Below are 27,956 nucleotides of genomic sequence, written 5' to 3' on the forward strand. Positions count from 1 at the left end.
GTCCGCGGCGCGGCGCTCTCTCCCCGCGCGCTCATCACACATCAACGTTCGCGGAAGGTTGTGTTGAGTTTCTGTGCGTCAATCTCATGCGGCCTCCAATTCGAAAATCCATTTTTCACATGTTTATTCAGGTCCAGGAGAATATATCCAAAGATATATTGAGTTAATAACGCTCATGGACATGGAAGCGGTGAACGCCTTTAACGGGGAGGTGAGAATTTACGTTTTATTTGCCGTTTACCCTTTACCATTAGCCGAGCGCGCGCGCCTAGCGACACCAAAACAATTCCTGTTTATGTTTGTTTGTTGTTCACTGACGGATAAATGTCATAGTTTTTTTGTAACTTAATATTCTAAAGTCAAATAAAATCCGAAATATAGTTAAACAGATGTGATATTAGTATGAATGAAGTTAGTTTGTTTAGTGACCTTCCTCCTGTTCGTGTTGTCAAACTGCGCTTCGTTGAAAATTAGTTTCAGTGCTTACAGTACGTTTACGGTTTATAGAGAGATTATTCAAGTGATACATAATATTTTAAGTGATTTAATCTAGTTTTTAAATGTTTGTTGCTTAAAATTGAACGTAGAGAGAATTTCAGTGGCGCCCCCTATAGAGTCAGATACTTGATCGACTGTATCGATGATTTAATCAAGTGTTATAAAGGTGTTTCTGAGCTCAAAACAGAGATCTGCCATTTTCATTGAGTTTGTTATGAGGTTAAATGCGTGTTTTATTCATTTTGACATTATCTATGTTCTCAGAGGTTTTTGAGATTAAGTTGGCCAGTAACTGAGCCAGTGTTTTGGTCTCAGTTCTTTCTTGGTCTATATTTCTTATGTGGGTAAATTTGACATTTCTTCATCCTGCTTGCTACCCTGTAGATGCTGTCCATGATGGACATGACTCCCCCGATCTCTCGAGCCAAAATGATGTCTGTAACCAAAGCAGGAATCAAAGCTATCAAGGTAAGTCAGGACGGAAATAGGAAAGGGAAGGGATTTTGATAAATTATGAAGAATTGTTCCTATTATTTTGAGTTTGCAGTGATTCTTTTATGTAAAAATGGGTTTAAAGAATCTGTTTTACAAGCGCAGTCATATACTGATTGTGTTTAAAGGAAAATTTGCTGAAAATTAAATCAACCTCATGGATCCTCTGCAGTGAATGGTTGTTGTCAGAATGAGAGTAAAACATCACAATAATCTACAAGTCCATCAGTTAACATCTTGTGAAGCCAAAAGTTGCATGTTTGTAAGAAATAAATCCATAAAGATGTTTTTAACTTAAAATCATTGTTTTCTGGCTAAAACACAAGACCTCTATTCATAATGTTGCTTTCTCCAGAGGCAAGCTCATCTAAATCAGGAGAGAAATAAGCACAGATCAAGCACTGTTTACAATTGAAAATAAATATATCAGTGGGTTTTGATGTAAGGTGATGAACTTTTTCACTGGAGGAAGCGTTATGGATTATGGTCTTGTATTTTTGCAAGAAGCGACCAAATCAGCTGCTTGGACTCTGACGGCACCCATTCATTTTATACGGTAGAAGAGAAATGAATTAAGATTCTCATTTAAGCCCAGTTTTCATGTTTTGTCTGTTTATTGATTTTGATATTTAAACCTGATAGTTTATTGATTTTTTTTATTTTGATTTTTTCCTTTTATTTCTCATAGCTATTGGTGTTTTGACATTCTTTGTGACCACATTTTAAATACACAGCACTTACATTTCTGTTAACATTTTGTTGAATTTTTCTTTTGTTTTTATGGTTTATTTGCTTTGTTAGCTTTACAAGCACGTTGTTCAGATCGTGGAGAAGTTCATCAAGAGGGTATGTAATAAATATACTGGCATTCTTGTACTGATGACTGCTGTTATGGGAAGGTAAAGATTGAATGTGTTTCTTTTTTCCATCAGTGTAAACCAGATCTAAAGGTTGCTGGACTCTATGTGGTCGACTCAATTATTCGACAGTCGCGCCATCAGTTTGGCACAGACAAAGATGTGTTTGGTCCGAGGTTTTTGAAAAACTTCACTGTTACATTTCAGAACCTTTTCCAGTGCCCAGCCGATGACAAGGTACTGAGTAATTACACCCAGAATATACAGTGAAATAACAGTGAGATGTTTCTGTGCTGATGAATTTTATTGGTGAATTTTTTTTGTTGAAACGTAGGGGAAGATATTGCGTGTGTTGACTCTGTGGCAGAAGAATGACGTGTTCAGCATGGACATCATTCAGCCGCTGTTAGACATGGCCACAGCTCCTGCATTCCCTGTTTTGGAGAATGGAATCACAGTTGCCGGTAAATGAGCACAAGAATTAAATGTTGGCTTACTTAAGAATTAAATGTATGCTTTACTCTTTAGATTTTGAGTCAAAGTCTTTACATTTACACTACCGTTCAAAAGTTTGGGATTGGTAAGATTTCTCTTCAAGGCTGCATTTGTTTGATCAAAAATACAGTAAAAACAGTAATATTGTGAAATATTTTTATAAATCAAAATAACTGTTTGTGTTGTAATATGTCTTAAACTCCTTTGACACACATTTTCAACATCATTACTCCAGTCTTCAGTGGTGTCCCTTTCAACTGTTGTGCTGCTTCATTTTTGTGGAAACCATCCAGATTATCTTTTTTTCCCCTGAATTATTTTAATTGAAAGTTCAAAGGAACAGTATTTATTTGAAAGAAATCTTTGGTAACATTATAAATGTCTGTACTGTAAATTTTGCTGAATTTCATTGCGTTTCTTACAACAACAAAAATCTTACTGAACCTAAACTTGTGAATAGTAGTAGTGCATATACTTGGCTGAATTGTTACGGTAACTTGTATCCTATTCAAACTAGCAGCCTGTTAAACTGCAGCTTTCATGTCTTTTCGTAGCGCCATCAGCCATGCCAGTGGAATCGGCAGTGCCAGAGCCAGCACCGGCACCAGCTGTTGAGACGGCAGCAGCCCCGTCCTCCCTTCAGAACCCAGTGGCCCTTGCTGCAGTCGCCCAGCTCCTCCAGGGCACAGGGGGCGTTGAGGTAAAACAACACTCACTGCACTCAAACATGGCTTTCTCTATGAAAAACGGACTTGATTATTCAAGTAACAGATTATTGAGCATAAGATTTTGAAGGAGTACAAAGGAGCAACCAGGCACACTGTAAAAAAATACTTTTTAGAAATTGTAAATAAAACAGATTATTGGAGTGTGTTCTTGAAAAAACTTTCAGTTTTTCTAGTTCAAAATGTCATTTTTAGTTCAAAGGATTGTTGTTTCCTTAGTTCTTTGTGAAATTTACTAGCAGTTTCTGAGTAAAAACTGTTTCAAAATACATACTATAGGTTGCACTAGGGCTGTGCAATATGACGATTTTTGATCGTGGATGATAAAAAATGTCTCCACGATCTGCTTTTGAAGAAATATCGTGCTTCAGTGCTACACATTATATCAGCTGCAGTTCTGGCGCCTCCGTCTCAATATACTGTACAACGCCACATACATTCACATCAGCGTTAACTCAGCGGTAGAGTTACTCTCACGGGACACTGCACTTGTTCACAATCACAAAAGTACATTATTTGCTAGTGCTTTAAAGCCTTACTGGTTAAACGTCTCATTCACGTGCAGTTCTGATGTGTGCTTTTTCTGAGCTCGTAACGTTACACCCGAAGTGTGCTCACTAAGAAAACCACAGCGCCTGATCACTAAACTAATTTGTCTTTAGCGCCAATACTGTCAAAACACACAAGGTTTATGTATAGGCTGTGTATAGTTGGTTATGTCTAAAATGAAAGTAAACAGCTGAGAGAAACGAATGCGTGCAGTTCTTAAAGGGACAGTACTAAACATGCTGCCGACAGTCATTAAAGGGATAGTTCACACTAAAATTTCATTTCTGTCATTATTTACTCACTCACATGTTGTTCCAAACCTGTATTAATTTCTTTCTTGTGCTGAACACAAAAGAAGATATTTTGAAGAATGCGGTTAACCAAACAGTTGCTGGTCCACATTGAATTTGATGGTAGGAAAAAAAATATATACTATGGAAGTCACTGTGGACCAGCAACTGTTTGGTTTTCCACGTTCTTCAAAATAGCATTTATTTTCAGCAGAAGAAAGAAACTCATTCAGGTGTAATACAACATTTGAGTGAGTAAATGATGGTAAAAAAATAAAACACTATTTTTATTTTTGGGTGAATTATTACTTTGATGTTAATAAAACACCAAAACACAAAGTTATAATGAGAATATAAAATATTAAACTGAAATGTTTATATTTTGATATTTAATGTGATGTTTGTGTGTCAGTTACAGCAGCTGATCCACACTCTCCAGCAGGCCGGAGGGGCGGGGCTTCCTCTGCCCACTGCCCCGCCCACTGAGCAGAAACCATCATTAGCTAAGGTAAGCAATCTGAATCTGAATGGTTAAATTTGATGCTTTACCACCATTTTGACACAACCCACACATCCTTATATATCTGGGTAGGGAATGAATAGAGTTGAATCTGGAAGATATCAGCCTTATCTTGCTGTTCTTATGCTATATAGAAACCACAGAGTGAACGCATGGTTTAGAGCTATTAAATCACTGCCTGTAACATTGTGTTTCTGGTTCGACTCAGTCTCTGCTGGATCGATTTGATTATGATGATGACCCTGAACCTGTGGAGGAAAAGAGTGAACCAGCCCCTGCTGCTCCCATTACAATGTAGGACATAATAAACTCTCATTCCTCCCTGTTCACATACATTTAAGTCTTTTTCTAGAATTTATTTAATATTGTCATTCTTTACAGAAATCTCCCACCAGAATTACAGCAAGCCCTGCAAGCTCATCTTCTTAGCCAAATCGTTAACCAGGTATTAACTTTGAACCACAGAGCTTTAAAGAATAAGGACGTGTCAAAAATAATGTATGTAATACATTAATTATTTAATAATACAAAGTGTATGTTCATGTCCAGACGCAGATGCATGGTCAGTTGATGTCACAGGGTCAAGTGCCGTCCCAGGATCAGATAGCACCTCAGGACTTCCCAGCGACGATTCAGACCCAAATACCAGATAATACTACTCAAGTGTGTGATGAGAGTGTCATACAGCCCGGTACAACCCAGCAGGTATAGAGAATCATCTCTGCTCCTTTACCAGATGTTAAAGGGGTGGTTTACTGCTTTTTTTCTTTGCTTGATTGTGTTTATGGGGTGCAATATAACATGTCTTCGTGTTTCGTTTGTTAAAAAACGCCTTATTTTTCATATATTTCACCTTTATTGTAAGCCGCTTTCTCCTCGACCGGTTGACTTCCTGATTCTCTGAAACCACTCCCTCAGAAACAGGCGATGGGCTCAGATTGGTTAGTTGGGCCGGTGTGTTGTGATTGGCTAAACCACGTACTGCACACTGTCCGGAAACTTCACGCCCATTACCTTCACGGGCGACAGTTGCATGTGCTCCGGTCAAATGTAAATAATGGTGTCAATATTGCCGTATCAGTTTGAGCCAGAATCAGACCCAGAAAGCGGTAATGAAGAGAGTCAAGCAGAACTTCTGCAAGCACGGCTCTTACAAAACCTTTCTGAATGGAAGTTTGCTGTTGTGATTACATATAATTTTTTGAAGTTCATACACGTTTGTCTTATACACACAAAATAGCATCGAATTAACTGGCTACTATAACCAAACAGCGTTGGCTTGTGTTTACGGTCTTGATCAAATCGAAAAATTACGTCATAAAGTATACATGGAAAATACATTTACAAAATTAGTACATAATTACAAATTCGGGTCCAAAATGTTTGTATGCGTTTGTCATAGACACACGAAATAGCATTTAACTAACTGGCTAAAGCCAGCGTTGGCATTTGTTTACGTCCTTGATAAAACATTACGTCTGAAATTATACATGCAAATACATTTAAAATTATTAAATCTTACTTACAGGTTGTGGCCCAACAACTGCTGCCTCTGGTTTTAAAGTTGGAACTGCTCCATGTTTTAGTAATAGTTTCTGTGTGAATCCGGCATTGAACTCGTGTAAATTCTGGAAGCTGTCTTCCGTAAAATGCGCAGCACAGAGAGCTAAATTAGGATTGTAATTGTCAGGAACATAATCAAACATAAATTTTAACCATTGCTGACGAACTACAGCATCCGTAGGAAGCCCGAACACAGAAGACCTGACAGCTGGGTGAAAATAGCCCGTTTCGACGGCATGACTACAACTCTCCACTATAACTCTTCCTCTTCGACACAGCCGCAGAACATGGCCTTGCCCCCTTTTTTGCATGTTCCGGAGGGAGGGGTTGATGCAAATTTATGGGTTTGTTACGTATGCAACCCGGGAAGTATCTCGTTGTAGTCTCATATGAGTCGTTTTGTAGGCATTAAACTTCCTGATTTTTAAAAGACGATATCTCCGCTTACATTGAACTTTCAGCGCAGCAACTTTGCAGATACTGTTCATGCACCAACAGCAACATTACACACTATTTAAAATGAAAAAAGTGAAATCGCAGTAAACCACCCCTTTGATGTCTCTCATAACGCAAAATGTCCTCCCCAGTCTAAGTAGAGCTCATATTGAAACTTAAATGGGGCGCCTTTAAAATGAATTTTAGTTTTTCCTGAATTCCATTTAATTTTAATTTCTCTCGATTCTGCTCATTCATTACATTTTAGTAATGAAAAACTGAAACAATTCATTAAAAATTTAACAAATTATTTTTTAGGGCTCTGTGAAATCAGTTTTATTTTTTTCCTAATTTTTTCTGAAATGCATTTTAATGGTTTAATTTAGTTTTTATACATTTTATCAAAAAGCATGCCTAATCAACTAAATTGATGAAACTTCAACATTCTTACAAGAATGCAGTGTTTTTATTTTTTCAGAAATTGTGTTGTCTGTTTTAATTTTGTTTTTGTTTGTTTTTTTTACTATCAAACCAGTGGCAATCAAACTAGGCCATAAAACATTAACAATTTCATAAATTTTTAAAAAATGTAATAAAAAAAAAAGTACACATCTCTGTTTGATTAGGTATACAGCCGTACTTTTCATTTATTCATCCAAAATTTGTGGAATTCTGTGATTCCGTGTTTACCATAAATCCCATTTTTATGATTGTGCTCCGTGATTGTTTTCTGCATCATGAAATTCGTAGGGCCATACTTAAATGCTAAAATCATTCTGAACTTTCTGACGTAGGACTGGCAACATCAGTGAGGCTAAAATACATAAAATTAATTGTTTTTGACTCATCATTTCAGGCTTCAGCTGAGAGTGAACGCTCGGTGCATGATGGGAGAGATCGAAGACACAGCAGACGGACGAGATCAAGGTATGTTTGAATGAATGCTTTTGAACATAAAGTCTCTTAAAAAGATTGTGGTTTAGTTTTCGAATGTTGTGTCTCTCCAGGTCTCCAAGGAGACGATCGTCTTCACGCTCACGAAGATCGCGGTCTGGTTCACGTTCCCGCCGAGAACGGTCGAGGTATCACCGCACGCGTTCCCGATCCAGAGAGCGGCGAGGCCGGTCCCCACCGGCGCGATCAGAGGAGAGGAGAGACAGGGAGAAAGAGCGAGAGCGACGACAGAAAGGACTTCCGTCCATCAAGAAGGAAACTCTCAGCGGTGAGAACACAAACTTATCTTATATAATTGTGCCTTTTTTAGCACTGATCATAAATGTTATGTCAACTTATTGTGTTATTGTTCTGATATGCTGTTCAAGAGTGTTTTTGTTTTATTGTTTTAGTGTGCAGTACTACATTATGGATCGGACAGCTGGACAAAAAGACTCAGCAGCAGGACATCATGAGTCTAATGGAGGAGTTTGGACAGATTGAGTCCATCAACGTGAGTATAGATCAATCATATCATACATGACTGTTCAAAATTTTAGGGTCAGAATGATTTTTATTTTTTTTTATTTACTCAGAAAGAATGCGTAAAGCAACAGTAAAGTCATTTATATTGTTAAAAGATTTATATTTCAAATAAATGTGTTTCTTGAACTTTCTATTCATCAAAGAGTCCTGAAAGAGAGTGTATCACAGTTTCAACAAAAATGTAAAGCAGCATAACTGTTTTCAACGTGAATGATGATAAATGTTTCTTGAGCAGCAAATCATCATATTGGAATGATTTCTCAAGGATGTCATGTGACACTGAAGACTGGAGTAATGATGCTGAAAATTCAGCTTTGATCACAGAAATAAATTTCATTTTGAAATATATCTTCTAAGCAAAACCTTTTGACCCTTCTGACCTTAAACTTTTAAAGAAGGCAGGCCCAGAATGCGTTGCATGTGTATTACAATATGGTTTTATTCGCTAATATCCACGTGTTATTTTTAAATGTTGCGTATGAGACTCCGATAGGTCTCTTACATAGTTCCTTTTCAGTTAAGATGCAGCTTCCTATATAGACAGCAAGGCTGCTCCCTAGATTTTGGAACGGAGCCTGTATGTAAAACCTGCTGGTAAAATTTGCACCTCTTCCGCATTGAAAATTTGGCTCACTGGAATAAATATGAAACCAGTATGATCTATTTGGATGAATTTTGCATTGGTAGCGTTTTTAGCATGTATTTACTCTAACTAAAGTTGAACTGTTTTTTATTAAATATATGTCTCTGTGTAGATGATTCCTCCCAGAGGTTGTGCCTACATTGTCATGGTGCACAGACAAGATGCCTACACAGCCCTGAATAAACTCAGCAGAGGGGTTGTTAAAGTCAACCAGAAAACCATTAAGGTACTGTAACCAACCTTTTCTTCCTGTCGGCAGTATTTATGGGTTAAGATGCCTGGTTAGAGTTATTATTCCTTATTACATGACTCTCTTGAATACATTTAGCATACGCTTTTATTCAAACCAAGAACATAAGCAATTTGTTACAGAACCAAAAATATTGACAGTATACAATGCTAAGTTTATTAGAAAGCTAGATTAGGAAACAATGCTTGACTCAAAATGGTCGGTCATATCATTCTGTGGATGCATATATTTGTATAATAATTTGTATAATTGACCATAGCTGTGCTAGTTTTATGTCTCTTGCATCACTCTGCACATTTCTTCTCATGTAATTATTTTAAAGGGTAAGAAAGAAGTTGATTTTGATGATCGTTTTTATCATTTTATTTCTGCCAATAAACTTCTAGACAGTTTCTAGTTAGACACATTTATTCTTTAACCAGTCATAAAATTGTGTTTGCTGTTGGATGACTGGCTTTGCTCCAGATCTGGTCACTTTCTTCCAGATCTTATGTTTGCATATGTAGTAGCTTGTTTTGAATCTATGTGCGGGCAGTTTTTTGACTTGTTGTCCTTGATCAGATCGCATGGGCATTGAATAAGGGCATAAAGATGGACTTGAAGAAGTTTTGGGATGTGGAGCGGGGTGTCACGTATATCCCATGGGATAAAGTGAAACCCGATGATATTCGAAGTCTTCAAGAAGGAGGCTTGCTTGACGCTGAAACACTCAAACCAGGTAAACTCCCACATATGGATTTTCTTTAGCTACTAGTTCATTCTTTAATAATGTTTTATGTAATTTTGAAGGATTTAACATGAATGTATGTGACATTTGTTTTTAAAATTATTTAATTTGATCTTTAGAGTGGAAAAGTGTTGTGGCCAATCCCGCTGTGCCAGTAACAGAAGGACCTGAAGGAAAACAGGAAGAGGGAGCTGCACTTCCAGCAGTATCACAGGTAAAATACGAGGGGTTTCCTACAGAACTCCTCAAGGGTGTTCAGTGTCTCGGTCAAATTTTCTGCTCTCGTTTTGTCACGTCTTCGGCATATGGGAGGCAAACAATGTTTCTGTGTTCTTTGCTTTGCACTGACGGTTTACTGGTGCATGGTTGCCATCATTTTTGGCAAATGAAGAGCCATAGAGCACAAAATAAAACAAGGTTAGTGTCATGACTGTCTAGTTTTCTTTCCGTGTTTCAGTGGCATCGCTTTCAGTGACTGTATTTGTCACAACACGGTCACTGCTGTTCTCTAATAGAGCAGTTTTTGCATAAATGTGTGTCTGTATTGAGCCAATTCATGAAGGTTGACTTGTTGCACACAGTCCCAAAGGCTCGTCTAAATCTGTCGTATGTTGCTTTTTAAGAAACTTTTGATACTTCATTGAAGACTTACAAATGTTTTGTTACTTAGATTGCTGCTTAAAGCAATATATCACCCAAAAAAGAACATTTGCTTAAACTTAAACTCCCCTTCAGCCCATCCAAGATGTAGATGTGTTTGTTTCTTCATCTCAGCTTGGGAGAATTTGGAGAAATGCAGAATTCCATCACTTGCTCACCAATAGATCCTCTGCAGTGAATGGGTGCCGTCAGAATGAGAGTCCAAACAGCTGATAAAAACATCACAATAATCCACACCACTCCAGTCCATCAGTTAACATCTTATGAAGTGAAAAGCTGCTTGTTTGTAAATCTAAGAAGCAAATGAGTTATCAGCGGTTTGGACTCTCATTCTGACGGCACCCATTCACTGCAGAGGATCCATTGGTCAGCAAGTGATGTAAAGCTAAATTTCTCCAAATCTGTTCCCTTTAAGAAACAAACTCATCTACATCTTGGATTGCCTGTGAGTGAGAAAAGTTTCAGCAAATTTTCATTTTTGGGTGAACTTCCTTTAAAGATGCACAGATGCAAATGATTATACTTGAGATCAAAAACTCAGTTTTTAGTAAATGGAATTTACCGACTTCAGATTTGGCCCAAATTTGACTATTTGCGAAACAAGAACAGTGTCAGCGAGCAGTACATTACCAGGAGCTCTAAACAGAAATGACATACTGAAGCCCTAAGAGACCATGCAACATTAATTGTCTTGTTTTCTCAATCACAATTTATGTTTCTTATGATCTTGACACAAAAACAAGTTTTCTTGACAAAAAGTATTAAATATAACTGTAAGGAACTGCCTCCAGATAACCTACCAACATTTAACGCCTGTCATTCTCATGTAATTAGCCTTAAATAGTATAATTTCATTGTTTAGTTACTGTATAAAACGGAACACACACACAAAGAGAGTGCCTTATAAATAAATGAACTTTATTAGATGGATTTAAATCTCTTTCAATGAGAATATGCGCTGTGAACACAACACGGGTTAGCACATGGGCTGTTTCTCTTCATATAACAGTGTCTGACCATTAGAAACCATTAATCTATGCTGTATATACAAACGACGTTCACTGGCGCCTCACATGCATGCACTCCATAAAACACTGAAGCTCATAGACGGTTTAGGAATCACTTTTAGAGGGAGACCAGACTTTTGGTGCATCACTGGCTGATTTAGGCAGAAGGCGGAAGAACAGTTGCTGGGAAAACGCAAAAGAGGACAACAGGTGGGTTCAGGAAATATTTGAGTTTTATTTATTGCTAAAAAACACTAGCTTTGACTTTAATAAGACTTTGGCATGTAGAATCAAATATTTGCAGCTGGTGAATTAGTAATTGTAGTAACTACTCCAATGCATCTAGTATAATTTTAAATACATTACCATTTTCTAGGGATGGTAAACTCTAGCTTCACTACAAGCTGCATGGCAACATGCTACTACACCAAAGATACTTCTTTTTTAGTAATGTGAAATGCAAAGCTGTAATTTGTTTTAACAAGTGTGTTAGGAGACAGAACATCTCCAAGAAAAGTACATCTTAAACTTTTACACGTATGTGTATGACTCTTGAGAAAATTAAGAAATCAAGACAGAACATGTATATAAGGTCAAAAACATCTCTCAAAAGGGTAAAACTTTAAAATCGCAATTAGTAGCAAATAATATCACAAGCTTGCATACAACCTAAAACTTCGTTACTGGCAAATGTTGGGATGCATTTGTGGGATTGGTTTTAACTGTTGTTATTTTTGTGCATCATCCAGTGCTGTTATTGTTCTCTGTGCACTTAAGTATCTTCTCATTGTTTCATCGTTAACTCCTGAATCACTCTGACCAGTTCAATCAGTGAATTGTCTGCCAGATTCAGTGATTCACAAACATACTGATAGTACTGACGGATCTGACTGATGCGTTGAACTGACCTACACAAATGATTAGTTCACAGTTGTATTATTTGATAGTCCTGGTTTTGTCCAGAAGACAGAAAACAACATTTGGAAAGAACTTCTTAAACTGTATGAATCTTAAATCGACGACTTATTAAGGCAAGACACTACAGGTGAATATGGTAAAAATATGATACAAATGTTGTCTAAAGTCAGGCAGGTGATATATGAACAAACCCCCTCTGCGAACACCTTTTGAATATAGATAGGAATAAAACTGCAAAGTTTGGTGTGTGTAAGTGCTACTGAATTGGAGATTTCTGGCTCAGTTCGTGAGAAACTCATTTTTAAAAAAACGGTATGTATTGTAATAGAAACATGCAGACTCAAATGAATAAAGTGTAATAAAGACTTAAGTGCATTTTAGATGTTTTGCATGTAGTGTCTTGCTTTAATCGATAAGAGGCCTCGGTACTATAAAGCTTCATAATCTCTACCACCTTGCTACTGAGAATAAATAATAGCAAATAGCAATGTCACCACCCAACAGTGGTGAAGTTCCCTAATGGTTTTTCACTGGTAACTTCAGTCTGGTGTGTGGTTAAACAGATGATGATATTAAAAGCAGATTTGCTGCAGACATTAGGCTCTTGGTTAAAAAACAAGTTGGTTAGTAAAAATAAAATTTTCTTCAAGCTGCACTCTCAAAAATAACAGTTCTTTATTGGCAACTATGGATCCTTGAAGAACCTTTAACATCTTTCCATTGTGCAAAAGGTTATTTATAGTGGGAAAAAAAAAAAAAAAGTTCTTTATATTATTAAAATGTTCTTCACACTTAAGTTAAACCTTCATTTAAACCAGTGGCTCTCAATTCCAGTACTACAGCCTTATTTTATATCACTTAATGCAGCTTTGGCTGAATTTGAATCTAGACATACGAAATGTTTAGTTTATTCTTTACATAACCTAATTTCCATAAACTCGTCAAACAGCCCAGAAGCGCTTTGTTTAAGCTAATGACGGAGCATTTGAAATGGCACATCGGTGAATTTGCTTTGAGAGCTTTTCTGTGCTACTGGCCTGCTGCTTTTGAATGGAATGAAATCAAATCATCAATATTCTCCAGTGGACTCACAAAGGTGGTGCTGGATTTTGGATGTCCGTCTGCTTTGCGGTTCTATGAAGAACTCCAGTGCTGGGAAGGTAAACGGTCATTGATTTCAGGACAGTAGATGTTAGCTGAGCTTCACTCAGCCTCATACACACGGAAAGGTAACGGCTCAATGCCAGGATGAATGAAGTTTCACAGTTGTGCTAATCTAGTTTAGTGAAATATTTGGATTTTTCACTTGAAAATGGCAAAGCAATGCATGCATTGCAAAGTTTTAAATGACATTTTCGTTGTTCGGCCTGTTGGATTCAAATCTGAGTATGAAATGCGTACACCTCGTTGTCGAAACTGCAGCAGTGATGCGTAGATTGGAGAGATGGAGCGCTATCTCTGCTGATCTACCACAGCGATGGCCTTGTGTACCTGTGGATTGAGTCTTTCATACAGCATCACCAAATGGTGATTGGTTGGAATCGGCTGGAATCGTTTTGGTCAGGCAACCAGGATGTCTGATATTCTGGAGCGTCTGCTCTTTTCCTCGAAGGAACCGGAGGTTTGGTAAGGTGAAATTCTCTTACTTGACTTCGGTCCAACCATTGGTTTTAGGCCATGCTTTAACTGCCTTTTGTTGCGTTTTTCATACCATCCACACAAAATATGACTTTCAGCTGATATTTTAAACATGGTTTCTGTAAAATGTCAGAAAACATCTTTTGTGCCGATGTATTCTGAGACTTTAGTCTTGACTTGACAAATTCAAAGTATCAAATTCTTTTTTGCAAGTGTTAGTCTAGACTAAAAACTATGGTTCTTAACTGGCATCAGTGGTTCCATGAAGAACCTTTAACATCAGTGGAACCCTTCCATTCCACAAAATATGTGGAATTTAGAATGTTCTTCACACACTAAAATGATCTTTGGAGAACCAAGAATGGTCCTTCAATGGCATCACTGCAAAAACACTTTTCTAGGTTCAGAATAGTGTTCTAGTAGAAAAGCATACTGTTCTGTTTTGTAGTATGTGAACCAATAAGTGATAAGTTTAAATATCTTGCCCAATTGAATTAGGATTCAAGAAATAGATGCTTGGTCACAGTTGATGTTGCATTCATCGCTCTGCTGTCCATACCGCATGGATTGATTGTAAACTGCACACGTTGACAAATTTAGCGTGACAACCAGGTATTATATTCACATAGGAAATCTGCACAATATACATCCTGCAAATGTAATCATAGTTAAATAACTTGGCTTGAATAAAGAAGTCATGAGAGATTCTTACCATGGGTAAGGTATGCAAAATGGCATTTGTATAAAAGGCATCTAATTAGATGATTAAAACTACTAAACATTTTTAATGCACTTACAATCTAATTTTACAGCAGGTTCATTGTGGTCTGTGATTCATCTAATCTATTCTATTGTGCCCCAAAAAGGATTTTGACACTTCAATAACATAATTTCTGAATTTCCTTGCATTAGATGTAAAATATCAAATCTGATGTCAACTGTACACAAATAATGCTGGAGCTTTTCTTACTTTTCTAAGCCTTTTACCTTAATTATTTTTAACTAACTGGTCTTTTTTTTCTGCCTTTTTTTGCTACATCATTTGTCTTGCTTCATACACTGTGAAAAAGAAACTCGAGGTAGCATTTACCTCAACAATTTTCACTCAGAGATTTATTAATTGAAAAATAAATTACTGTTATATGATGAAATGCATCTGTATATACAATTGTTGTTACAAGCGTCCGAACACTTTTGTGGCCACTTTATCTTCAAGAACAAAATGCTGTTTTTCACAGACATGATACTGTGATCTTAATGCATTGATGTAATTATGTGACTAAACTTGTTTATAGAATTTTAATTGATTTTCAGGCTTATAAAATGGTAATAAAGCAACGGCAATGTGACTGAAGGAATATAATACCACTAATAATAAATAAAGTGCCTTAGTTCTTATGATTGAATAGCAACATAAGATTATTATTGGCTATATTAATATTGAATTCAGTATTAATCTTGAATATGCTGACACAGGGATTTATGGATATTTCACAGCGACTTCAAACATGGCCTGTCCTTTTAGTATATATAAAATCTGAACTAGTTAATCTAAAGTGTCAGTTACTCTACAGCGTTTTTGGTATTTTTTTAGGGGCACTTTTAATATCTTAAGTCCACTGTTAAATATTTGAATGAAAAATGTTTTGATGTAAATGATCATTTCAAATGTAAATGATCTTTTCTCTGCTCTGGAAGGGACAGCATTCACAGAATGACAGTCATTTATTTTATCACGTCTCTTATGGCTCGCTAGTTCCTATATGACTGCAGTGCATCAGCCCTGATGTCTCCACATGTGAAGGGCTGTTTTCCTGTTGTAGTGTTATGGTACTGTCAGTGAGATCTGGGCCTGTGTCGAGGACAGAGCTCTATGTTAGCGATTTGCCCAGGACCACCACCGTCTTTATAAGGTTAATAGCATGGCTCATAAGAATCCCCTGTAGACATTAAAATATAACTTGTATTCCCTTTCTTTCTCTCTTAGCAGTTTAGTCACAGGAATGTTTTCTGCTTAGTACTCATTGCAAATTGATATGCTCAACTCAGTGCCGAATCCAGTGTCTGCGAGTCTAAAGCAGGACATGCTTTAAACCCACCTACAGGAAATCAGACTCTCAAACTTTAATGGCAAACTGAGTGATATTTTACCTGTTCAAATACTGCACTGGTATTACAGTCTTATAGATGCATATATTAAAACTGATTAAAAAAAAAAAATGTATAATATAATATACTGTCTATATATGAAAGCTTTTCCCGCTCACTTCCAGCATCAAACCTTTGTATGACATTAATATGCTTAAGTTTTCTGGTCATTATCAGAAAACCTTTTTTTTTTTTCTCTCGGCACATTGAATATAGGATTTGTTTTTTTTTTTTTGATATATTTCTCAGATATATTAAGTGAAGTGACGTATGGCCAATATGGTGACCCGTACTCTGAGTTTGTGCTCTGCATTTAACCCAGCCAACTGCACACACACACCGTGAACACACCCTGAGCAGTGGGCAGCAGCGCCCGGGGAGCAGTTGAAGGTTTGGTTCAGTGCCTTGCTCAAAGGCCTCACCTCAGTTGTGGTTTTGAGGGTGGAAGAGAGCGCTGGTTATTCACTCCCCCCACTGACAATCCCTGCCGGACCTGAGCCTTGAACCCGCAACCTTTGGGTTACAAGTCCAACTTTCTAACCATTAGGCCACGACTGCACTATTTATCTTCCACAACTGCCGCTTTAGTGCTAGGAAGGATGGCAAGACACTATTCCTCTGTGTGTCAGACTCTGTTGTGGAACACCAATAAATGTGCTTTCTTATAGTGTGCAGAGCTTTAAAGAACTTTTTTTTTTTTACTGTTTTTTTTTTTTTACTTTAACATACTGTATTCTAATGCTCCAAAAGGGTGCCGTCAGGGTATTTGCGGCCTGTCTAGCACCCGAGTTCTACCCGAGCTCTGGAATATATTATATGTAATATATATTGTATGAATATATAATATATAACGATTTAAAAATATTAACATTACCTGTTTAAAAAAAGTATATGTGTGTGTATATACAGTGGGTACGGAAAGTATTCAGACCCCCTTAAATTTTTCACTCTTTGTTATATTGCAGCCATTTGCTAAAATCATTTGTTCATTTTTTTTCCCTCATTAATGTACACACAGCACCCCATATTGACAGAAAAACACAGAATTGTTGACATTTTTGCAGATTTATTAAAAAAGAAAAACTGAAATATCACATGGTCCTAAGTATTCAGACCCTTTGCTGTGACACTCATATATTTAACTCAGGTGCTGTCCATTTCTTCTGATCATCCTTGAGATGGTTCTACACCTTCATTTGAGTCCAGCTGTGTTTGATTATACTGATTGGACTTGATTAGGAAAGCCACACACCTGTCTATATAAGACCTTACAGCTCACAGTGCATGTCAGAGCAAATGAGAATCATGAGGTCAAAGGAACTGCCTGAAGAGCTCAGAGACAGAATTGTGGCAAGGCACAGATCTGGCCAAGGTTACAAAAATTTCTGCTGCACTTAAGGTTCCTAAGAGCACAGTGGCCTCCATAATCCTTAAATGGAAGGCGTTTGGGACGACCAGAACCCTTCCCAAACTGAGCTATCGGGGAGAAGAGCCTTGGTGAGAGAGGTAAAGAAGAACCCAAAGATCACTGTGGCTGAGCTCCAGAGATGCAGTCGGGAGATGGGAGAAAGTTGTAGAAAGTCAACCATCACTGCAGCCCTCCACCAGTCGGGCTTTATAGCAGAGTGGCCCGACGGAAGCCTCTCCTCAGTGCAAGACACATGAAAGCCTGCATGGAGTTTGCTAAAAAACACCTGAATAAGATTCTCTGGTCTGATGAGATCAAGATGGAACTTTTGGCCTTAATTCTAAGCGGTATGTGTGGAAAACCAGGCACTGCTCATCACCTGTCCAATACAGTCCCAACAGTGAAGCATGGTGGTGGCAGCATCATGCTGTGGGGTGTTTTCAGCTGCAGGGACAGGACGACTGGTTGCAATCGAGGGAAAGATGAATGCGGCCAAGTACAGGGATATCCTGGACGAAAACCTTCTCCAGAGTGCTCAGGACCTCAGACTGGGCGAAGGTTTACCTTCCAACAAGACAATGACCCTAAGCACACAGCTAAAATAACGAAGGAGTGGCTTCACAACAACTCTGACTGTTCTTGAATGGCCCAGCCAGAGCCCTGACTTAAACCCAATTGAGCATCTCTGGAGAGACCTAAAAATGGCTGTCCACCAACGTTTACCATCCAACCTGACAGAACTGGAGAGGATCTGCAAGGAGGAATGGCAGAGGATCCCCAAATCCAGGTGTGAAAAACTTGTTGCATCTTTCCCAAAAGACTCATGGCTGTATTAGATCAAAAGGGTGCTTCTACTAAATACTGAGCAAAGGGTCTGAATACTTAGGACCATGTGATATTTCAGTTTTTCTTTTTTAATAAATCAGCAAAAATGTCAATTTTGTGTTTTTCTGTCAATATAGGGTGCTGTGTGTACATTGAGGGAAAAAAAATGAACTTAAATGATTTTAGCAAATGGCTGCAATATAATAAAGAGTGAAAAATTTAAGGGGTCTGAATACTTTCTGTACCCACTGTATGTATATATTATATATATATATATATATATATATATATACACACACACACACATATATACATTTATTTATTTTTTTTAACAGGTAATGTTCATATTTTTAAATCGTTTTAATGTAATATAAGAAATGTAGTTATGTATCAAACTTCAAAGATAGTTTGAGACATCAGATGCGAAATCCACTTTTACATGCTGTTTGCATTTAAATGTCTTAGCAGTGTGTGGACACAACTACCTACAATGATAAAACTCCGTCCACTCCTTTTTTTAAAAAAAATTTTATTTATTTTTTAATCCCCAAAAAACCCAGTCTCAATTATCATGCTGTTTTTTCTGAGCAGTATAACATCATATTGCTCAAGCCCCGCCCAGGAACGCTGATGGACTGTCCTGTATTAGCATATTTCTGCCGTCAGCCAGTTGTATGCTGTCTGGCATTTTCTCCACTCTCGAACTGCTGTAGCAACAACAACGTCTCATAAACAATGCAGGTGTTTTGCAGTTGGATATAAAAGTGAACATAAGAATCTTGTGTTCTCCCGACATGACAGCCACCAAAGACTTTAGAAATACAAAGACGGTTCACTCCTATAATTATGAATCAGAGAAACTGCAATGCGCAATATGGCAGAATAGTCCCGCCTTCTAAATGAAAGAGCCAATCGCAGATTGATCCACTGAGTAAAGTCATTGCAACACTGCAGCAGCGGTTATAAGCTCTGGTTCCCATAGAAACCTGAGTATTAACCAGCCAATGCACATGTGCGCTCATAAGCGCATAAGCTCAATATTTATGGCGCAGTTAATATCAGATTTAGTGCTGATTTGAAATATGTTGAAATAGTTAGGGGCAGTTTTTTTTTTTTAGGGGCATAGATAGGACTTGGTCTTGTTTGAGCTGCCTGGAGGCGTTGCAAATATGGCCGCCTGGTAAACAGACTTTCCTTGAAAGGGACTTTGGAGCCACTGAGGACGCAATGAATTAGTTTTGTTCTTGATGGTAACATGCCACCGAAAACACAAAACGAGAAGAGAGGGGCGGGGTGAGAAGTAGCTCATTATCATTTAAAGAAACATGCACCAAAACGGCTCACTGTGAACAAAGCTGTTCTTGACCAGATAAAAAGGGTGTTGTTTTACATGACCTTTCAGGAATTTAAACCAAAGTATGTTGCAGGCATTTCATGAAGACCCTAAAGAATCATACCAACTTGTGAAAAATGGTCATCCGATGTCCCCTTTAACAACACTATAATTACTTTTAAGGAATATTATTTCAATACACATTTTGATACATTCACTAGTGCATTAGCAAGAGCTTATGAATTAAATTTCACCCAATAGCAACTGTGACATCAAATTCTAAAATTCATATTTAATGAACTTGAGCACAAATTCATAGAGCAGTTTCATTTTCAGTTCACTCCTGTGTACTGTGGAATTCAGTTTTTTATGTTTTTTTAAACCATGGATGCAACCACAGCCTGATGGTTCAGGATCCAGTTCATTAACTCAAAGGTTGAAGGTTCAGTCTCGAGAAGGTCTGATCCAGGACCTGGAGAGTTACTCAGATCTCAAGCCAGCATCAGGAAGGCACTGTGTGAGCGCTGTAAGTGTGGAGGATATACGGATTCTCCTGTGAAACACTCAAGAGTTTGTGCGAGAATTACTATCATCGGTATCAGTCTCAAACTCTTTATACTGTACAGACTTTTTATTATTATTTATGTATATAACTTTTGTCCTGTTTGATAAGCAAACAAGAATACGGACACCAAATATAAAGAGGTGTTATTTAGGTTTTTCTTTTATTTAATGTTCCTTTGCATGACAAATGAAAACAATTTGTTCTGAAATCAGCTCAAAATATCAGACGTTTGATCTCCGATGACTGAATGAAATCAGAGTCTGTGCTCATCATACACTACGAGATTTTCTTTCAAATCGGTCTGACGTGTTTTAAATTCTAAAGCAAATACTGGTCAAAATGAAGAAAAAACGTATTGTGCCACTTTTTGCTTGCTTGGTATCTTGATACCTAATAAAATTACATTAATATAGTTTAGTTAGTTCTAAATAGTTTGCTTACAATGTATAACGTTAATTGAAATATGTTAAATATTTTTGGTAACACTTCACAATTAGGCTCTATTCATCAGTTTTATTGCATTAGGTATTATAATATAACAATGAACAAAACTTTGACATTTATTAAGTTAATGTTCATTGCAACACACACTATACATCTTTAACCATTTTCAAGTTATAGAAATTAACTTTAGCTAATGTATTATGAAAAAACAATATTATTTTTAATAATTGAACAAACCTAAATTAATACGTTCCTGAGGCCCAACTCATGTTTGTAAACTGAACTGTATTTTTAAATGACATTTAAAATATGCACATGTAAACAGTCATTTGTTACAATTTAATGTCATTAGTGAATTAGTAGTGTTTAATGCAATCTGATTATGAATAATTCTAAAACTGTATATACATAACTGAACATGATGTAAATCCCCAAAAGGAAAGTCTATTGCTAAGTCCTGTTAGTTAGAAACTATTGCTTTAATATCTCCTTCAGTGAGTCTATTAAAGGTGGGAGTCTTGAAACTGCTTGTATTTGAATGATTTTCTGATCAGAACAAGCAGCCACAAAATACAAAACATGCCACTAGATGTCATCATTCTGCATGCACTTTAGAAGTGTTTGCGAGGATTGTGCCTCTAGGGTCAGTGGATATCTGGGATTCAGTCCATTCATCTGTGACCAAACTTTGATACAATTAAAAATGTAAAAAATAATCGCTAATAAGTGAATATATAAGTACTACTGGACCAAAACCTAAAAAGTTCCCTCTAAATTCTTTCCTTGGCAATCTTAGCCTCGAGGCAGTCAAAACAGTGTATAATATATTTAATTTAATAATATATATTAACAATATATTATTTTTTGTATATCATAATACACACACACACACACACACACACATATATATATATATATATATAATGAGTTGTATATGTATATTATTTGAGTGAAGTAACAGTGTTTATAATTGTATTTGGATGGACAGACAGGAATTATTACATTAATGCTGTCGCTGTGCTGTTATTTTTAAGCATTTTTTAAATACTTTATATTTAATACTAGCTGGTAATATTTTAGATAACCCCAACACCAAAAAAAAAAAAAAAAATGCACGTACAAACAAGATGAACAGGCCAGGTGTCTTGAATACTGCACAGACCTTTCACTACCTTAAGGCTGGAATACACAAATGTTCGAATCTGAACAGATTTTACAACAATAGGCATCACACCCTTGCTGACTTTAAAAATGGTTACAGATTAAAACTGGTAATCATATATTGAATGCTTGAGGATCACTGTCAGACTTTGAAGGCGTTCCAAACACAACACACACACACACACACACACACACACACAGAAACACGCTCTAGGAGACACATGGCAACTGAAAACAATGTGTTCTCAAAACATATTTGATATCCGCCCGCTGGACATATCTGCAGTCTGCAGCAAAAAAAAAAATTGCAGAGTCTGTGTCCATGATACACTACGTGATTTTCGGTGAAATGAGTCAAGTCCAATCAGCAGACTTGCTTTGACTTTCAGCAAAATTGTCGACTTGTCCAGACTGTAAATCAGGGCAAGATTTGTATGAAGTATTCAGTGGGTGGCCTATGAAAAAGTGGACCAGACTTTATGCTGGTCTGCTAAGTCTGGCTGTGTGATTAAAAGAATAGTTCACCCAAAAAAGAATATTTGCTGAAAATACACTCACCCTCAGGCCATAAAAGATGTAGAAGAGTTTGTTTCTTCCACAGATTTGGAGAAATGTAGCATTCCATCTCTTGCTCACCAATGGATCCTCTGCAGTGAATGGGTGCCGTCAGAATGAGAGTCCAAACAGCTGATAAAAACATCACAATAATCCACAGCACTCCAGTCCATCAGTTAACATCTTGACAAGCCAAAAGCTGCGTGTTTGTAAGAAACAAATCCATCATTAAGGAGATTTAACGAGACCATTATCCCTGTAGCCTCTGTTGTCCTTTCACATCAAAATCCACTAACATATTTGTTTAGATCTGTTTTGAATGGTTTTCATTTGTGCAATCTGTGCAGATTGCTCTCAGACAAGACCACTTTTCCATTAGAGAAAGCAATGTTATGGATGGAGGACTCGAATTTTAGCTGATAGCAATAATGTCTAATTGATGGATTAATGACAAACACGATGCTTTTCATTTCATGAGACATTAATTGGTGGATGGGAGTCTGGCGGATTACTTGTTGGTGAACTATTCCTTTAAATAGCTTGACTAATGTAGATGATTTTTCAGAAGAGCTTGCTAAACATGATGGCGTGTCCTTCTACATTTGTGACCCTGGACCACAAAACCAGTCTTAAGTCGCTGGGGTATATTTGTAGCAATAGCCAAAAATACATTGTATGGGTCAAAATGATCAATTTTTATTTTATGCCAAAAATCATTAGGATATTAAGCAAAGATCATGTTCCATGAAGATATTTTGTAAATTTCGTAAATGTATATAAACTTAATTTTTGATTAGTAATATGCATTGCTAATAACTTAATTTGGACAACTTTAAAGGCGATTTTCTCAATATTTCGTTTTTTTTTGCACCCTCAGATTCATATTTTCAAATAGTTGCATCTCAGCCAAATATTGTCCGATCCTAACAAACCATACTTCTTCAATGGAAAGCTTATTTATTCAGCTTTCATATGATGTATAAATCTCAATTTAGAAAAATTTACACTTAAGACTGGTTTTGTGGTCCAGGGTCACATTTGTATATTTAACGTCATCCACAATTTTTCACCATCATGGAGATCTGTTGCCACAAATTCACACTCGCTCATGGACAAAATGCAATCTCTCTGTTATTTCTAAATTATCATGCACTGGGATGACTTGGGTGAAAACAAGTTCGCCAGACACATGCCTTCACCTTGCGATGAGGACGTTCCCCACAGCATTTTATACCAAGTCTTTTCAAAGCTGGTGCTGACATTTCAGAGTGCATGTGATGACAGGGTCAGGAGATGGATCTTGCTGTGTCATATAATATTAAACAGTAGTTATTTTGTATTCTCACTGGGTGTAAAAAAAAGGGGAAGGAAGAAGAAACATCAGCGTTTTGAGCTCTGAATGTTGTACAGTAGCTGCACATGTAGGATCTTTAGTTTTGAATATATAGCTTCAGATGGCATTCAAGTGTTTTTCAAATTAAAAATCAAAATAGTATTATCCGGCACATGTGATATTATTCTTTACAACTTCTTCCGGGATTGGTCCCCACTTTTGATTTGAAAACTTTCAGATACAGTTTAAAAGGTTGTATCCAAAGTGTTTATTTGTGTTTTGTGTGCAATAAAGAATACAGCAGAACACTCTTTGCCTCCTCATGTCCTTATAAACATATCTGTACTGTATGATTTCTCAAGTCTCTTTGATGCTGGAAAAGTCCTTTCACACAGCTGTTCTTCATCCTTTTCTTCACTACGTTATAGAACCCCTCAGTTCAACCTGTTGCTACGCTGAATATCGTCCCAGGACCCCCTCCTAACATGAGTTTACCACCTCCAGCCATGATCACAGGAGCCTCCCCGCCATCCTTCCTTCCTCCTAGATTTAACCCCTCACAGATGCCTGCAGGTACTTCCTTTTCTGAAAGAAATTAATGCTGTTATTCAAGAAAGATGCATTAAATTGATCAACAGTGGCAGTAAAGACATAATGTTACAAATCATTTGATTTCAAATAAATGCTGTTCTTATGAACTTTCTATTCATCAAAAATGATCTTGGTTTCCACAAATATATTGAGCAGTACAACTGTTTTCAACATTGATAATAATCAGAAATGTTTATTGAGCGAATCAGAATATTAGAATGATTTCTGACAGACTCGAGTAATGGTGTTGAAAATTCATAATTGCACCACAGGAATAAATTACATTTTACAATATATTCAATCAGAAAACCCTCAGTTAAATTGTAATATTTCATAATTTGACAGTATTTTTGATCAAATAAATGTAGTCTTAGTGAGCAGTAGACAGTTTAAAAAAAAAAAAAACTCATACAGACCCTAAAACTCTTTTTCTACATTTAGATGAATAGGTAGACCTAGCATGAAATAATAAAAACAAATCCCCCTTATCATGAATTGTTACTTTGTTTTAAACAGGATTTGCTCCTGCCATCCCGTTGGCTTCTCTGAACCCCGCCGGTCCTCCTCCATCCATCAAAGGTATCAGTCAACTGCAACTCAGTGTACAATTAAATTCAACATGAAATCAAAATTGGCTTAAATTGTAAATAATTCATGATTCAAATTGTGAATCTTTGTAGCATGTAACTCCAAAGAAACCATAATGTTTTTTTTAATCTTTCAAACTGTACTCAGTACAGCTAAAGTTGTACAATTTTCAGTGAAATCAAACTCTGTTCTGATATGAAACAGTCTGTTTGTAGCTAAACATGTTTACTAAAGCTAGTGATGTTTTTGTCTTTTGTAATATCAGAAACCCCAATCGAAGAACTTTCAGATGAATCCCACGAGGCTCCCAAGAGCCACATGGACCTGACAGGAGCTCAAGCGCTCAGTCCGCCACCTCTCGGGGGGATTCTGGGGCCTAGACCGGGGCCCCTACCGCCACACCCCCCTATGGGACTCCGCCCACCCTTCATGCCCACTTTCGCTAATAACGGGCCCCATCCCATCCTGCCCCCTCCCAATATGCCTCAAATGATGCCCCCTAGGGGCCCCAACCCCATGTTCGGAGAACCCCCTGTGGGCCGATTCCGGATGCGCATGATGGGTCCTCCAAGACACGATTTCCCCCCTCACAGGCTCCCAGTGGGTCCTAGAGGAGAGGAACCGCACTGGCGGGAACAAGGTCCAGAAAGGGGCCCAGACAGATTCGGAAACGAGCCACCGTTTCATCGGGGTGGATGGGGAAGGGGCGGCCCTCGCGGACGAAGTCGCTTTGGGAACTGATTTGCGTGTTTTTTTAGGCACTCTTGACTTCAGCTGTGACTGGACTGCGCCAAACAGGACTCTGTGTCCTTGTGAAACAGGAATACGGAGAACATATTCTACGTATTATATACGGAGTCCATATTAAATTAATAGACACTGTTTCTAAAAGTCCACATCTCCGAATATGAGTGATGGCGCTCACCTTTCTACATGTCGTCATGTTGGTTTGAACAGGTGAGACAGAACCAGGGTTCATATATTATGAAATTCCCATCTCGCTCCATGCGAAAGCTTCGAGGCCTGTCATTTTCGGACGTTACACTCACTACCATAGACTAATATTAGAGGTCTAGTGTAACATGTTCAATGTAAATAGTCCAGGTTTGCACATTTCACAATTGTTCTACTATGAAGAAAAAAACCTGTGGAAACTGTTCAGCCCATCTTCAGTTCTGTATATTTGGAGGTAGTATTTACTTTAAAGCTTCTGTAGGCTTTCAGGAAGGAAGAAAAGCGAAACGCCTGTCAGCGGTAGAGCATCATCTTCAGCTGGTTAATTTTACGAAGCTGTTTTTTACCAATCATTCTTGTTTTCTTTTTCTGTCTTAATGGTTTATATTAACATGCTAAAACGAACACCAGTAAATGTTGTGGCTACTTAAACTGACTTGTTAGTTTTCTTTTGTTAAAGGGTTAGTTCACCACGAAATGAAAATGCTGTCATTAATTACTCACCTTCATGTCGTTCCAGACCCGTAAGACCTTCGTTCATCTTCGGAACACAAATTTATATATTTAGTTTTCCCCCCTGAGTTACATTTTCGGCCTGGAGAGTACCCAAGAACGTATTTGACGTAATCAGCGTTGCTTACGTTCGGGGGGAAAGCGCGCGCATGAACGACAGCTGGAACATTTCAGTTGCGTTGCTGTCTATGGAGGTTCAGATAGCTCTCCGATTTCATCAAAAATATCTTCATTTGTGTTACGAAGATGAACGAATGTCTTACTGGTCTGGAAGGACATGACCGTGAGTAATTAACGACAGAATTTTCATTTCGGGGTGAACTAACCCTTTAAAGACTTGAAGTGTAGAGAATGCAGTATTGCGGTTGTCTCAGTAGAGGGCGCCATTTGTCAAGACTCAGATCTGAACCCTGTCAGTCTTGGAAAATTATTAAACATGTATTTCTCAACCAGGGTTATTATAGTTAACTAAAACTAAAACAATATATAAAAGAAAATCGTTACTTGAAATAAAATAAATGTTAAAAAAAATGAAATATTGAAACCTTTTTCTTTTAATTTCAGCTAGTTGCCAAGGCAACTTTTTTTTTTAAGTTTAGTGTACCTAGAATAGCTAAAATAAAACTGAAACAAAAATTAATACAAACTATACAACTGTATAAAAAAATGAAAACAACAAAATTACTACAACTTGAACTGAATTAAAAGTATACTTGAACTAAATTAATATAAAATAAGGCTAAAATTATACTAAAATAACACTATTTTCAACACATGTGTCAGTTAAAATTAAATATTAATTACATTCAAATTTTTAGTTTGAATGTTAATTCAAACGTTTAAGGCAGGTTATTCTAAATCTAAAATGTAGTACAGGTACAGTTGAATTGTTCCAGAAGGTTCCAGCACAATCCATGAGTGAACAATCCATGGCATACATTTAATATTCATCAGTTTTGTAGATGTGATTAATTGTGTGTGTTATTTATAGATATTTCACTGTAGTGCTGCACATATAGCCAGGATTGTTTTTGCAAAAACAATAAATTTAAAATGATATGTAGTAATATATTACTAATGTATTACTATATGATCATACTATACATTACAATTACTAATATATTACTGTTAATATTGGTTTGTGTATTTATATTATAATTTATTATTAGATACTATTTTATTACTATTTCATTATTTTGTGTTGACGTGCATGTAGTGTAATAATCAAAATAAAATTATTATTAAATAATAATTGATTAAGATTATTGTTCTAGTAATAATTTAAAAGAGGAATAATTATAGTACTATAATTTTAGTAATAATTAAAAAGAAAAATAATAATATAATAATAATGTCTTGTATTTTATATAATAATTTATTATTATATACTATTTCATTACTATTTCATTATTTTGTGATGATTATGTGTGTGTAGTGTAATAATAACCACCATAAAAGTAGAAAATCATAATGAACATTTAAAAATGCACATGCATTTAGTAAAAAATAATAATTTTAAAAATAGTTGTAATATCTCCAGTAATAATTTTAAATCTAGTACTGTTTTAAAAAAAATAAAAATTGCTAAATGGATCAGCATGGTGCCAACAAGTGTGTGTGTGCACCATAAAAAAAATCTAAATTTTTATTTTAAGTATAAAATTAAACTTAATAAAAATTAAAAAATGCACATGTATTGAATAAAAATAGTTATTCTAGTGATCATTTTAAAAATAATTATAATAAATATAGTAATAATTAATATTTTTAGCAATGTTTAAAAAATAATAAT

The 27,956-nt window shown here is 36.7% G+C and overlaps 1 protein-coding gene across 1 annotated transcript; it reads left to right on the plus strand.

The window, feature by feature from the left end:
• The first annotated feature begins 15 nt into the window (after positions 1-15).
• On the plus strand, positions 16-26,139 carry scaf4b (SR-related CTD-associated factor 4b). Its single transcript, XM_058744530.1, has 19 exons — positions 16-211; positions 883-966; positions 1,792-1,836; positions 1,923-2,084; positions 2,182-2,311; positions 2,897-3,042; positions 4,319-4,414; positions 4,635-4,720; positions 4,808-4,871; positions 4,976-5,131; positions 7,281-7,351; positions 7,432-7,646; positions 7,771-7,871; positions 8,659-8,772; positions 9,358-9,514; positions 9,643-9,737; positions 23,947-24,091; positions 24,626-24,688; positions 24,963-26,139. The coding sequence occupies exons 1-19, from the start codon at positions 176-178 to the stop codon at positions 25,436-25,438; spliced, it is 2,442 nt and encodes an 813-aa protein (XP_058600513.1). The 5' UTR covers positions 16-175; the 3' UTR covers positions 25,439-26,139.
• The last annotated feature ends 1,817 nt before the right edge of the window (positions 26,140-27,956 follow it).

This window comes from Onychostoma macrolepis, chromosome 15, assembly GCF_012432095.1.
Source record: "Onychostoma macrolepis isolate SWU-2019 chromosome 15, ASM1243209v1, whole genome shotgun sequence".
Lineage (NCBI taxonomy): Eukaryota > Metazoa > Chordata > Actinopteri > Cypriniformes > Cyprinidae > Onychostoma > Onychostoma macrolepis.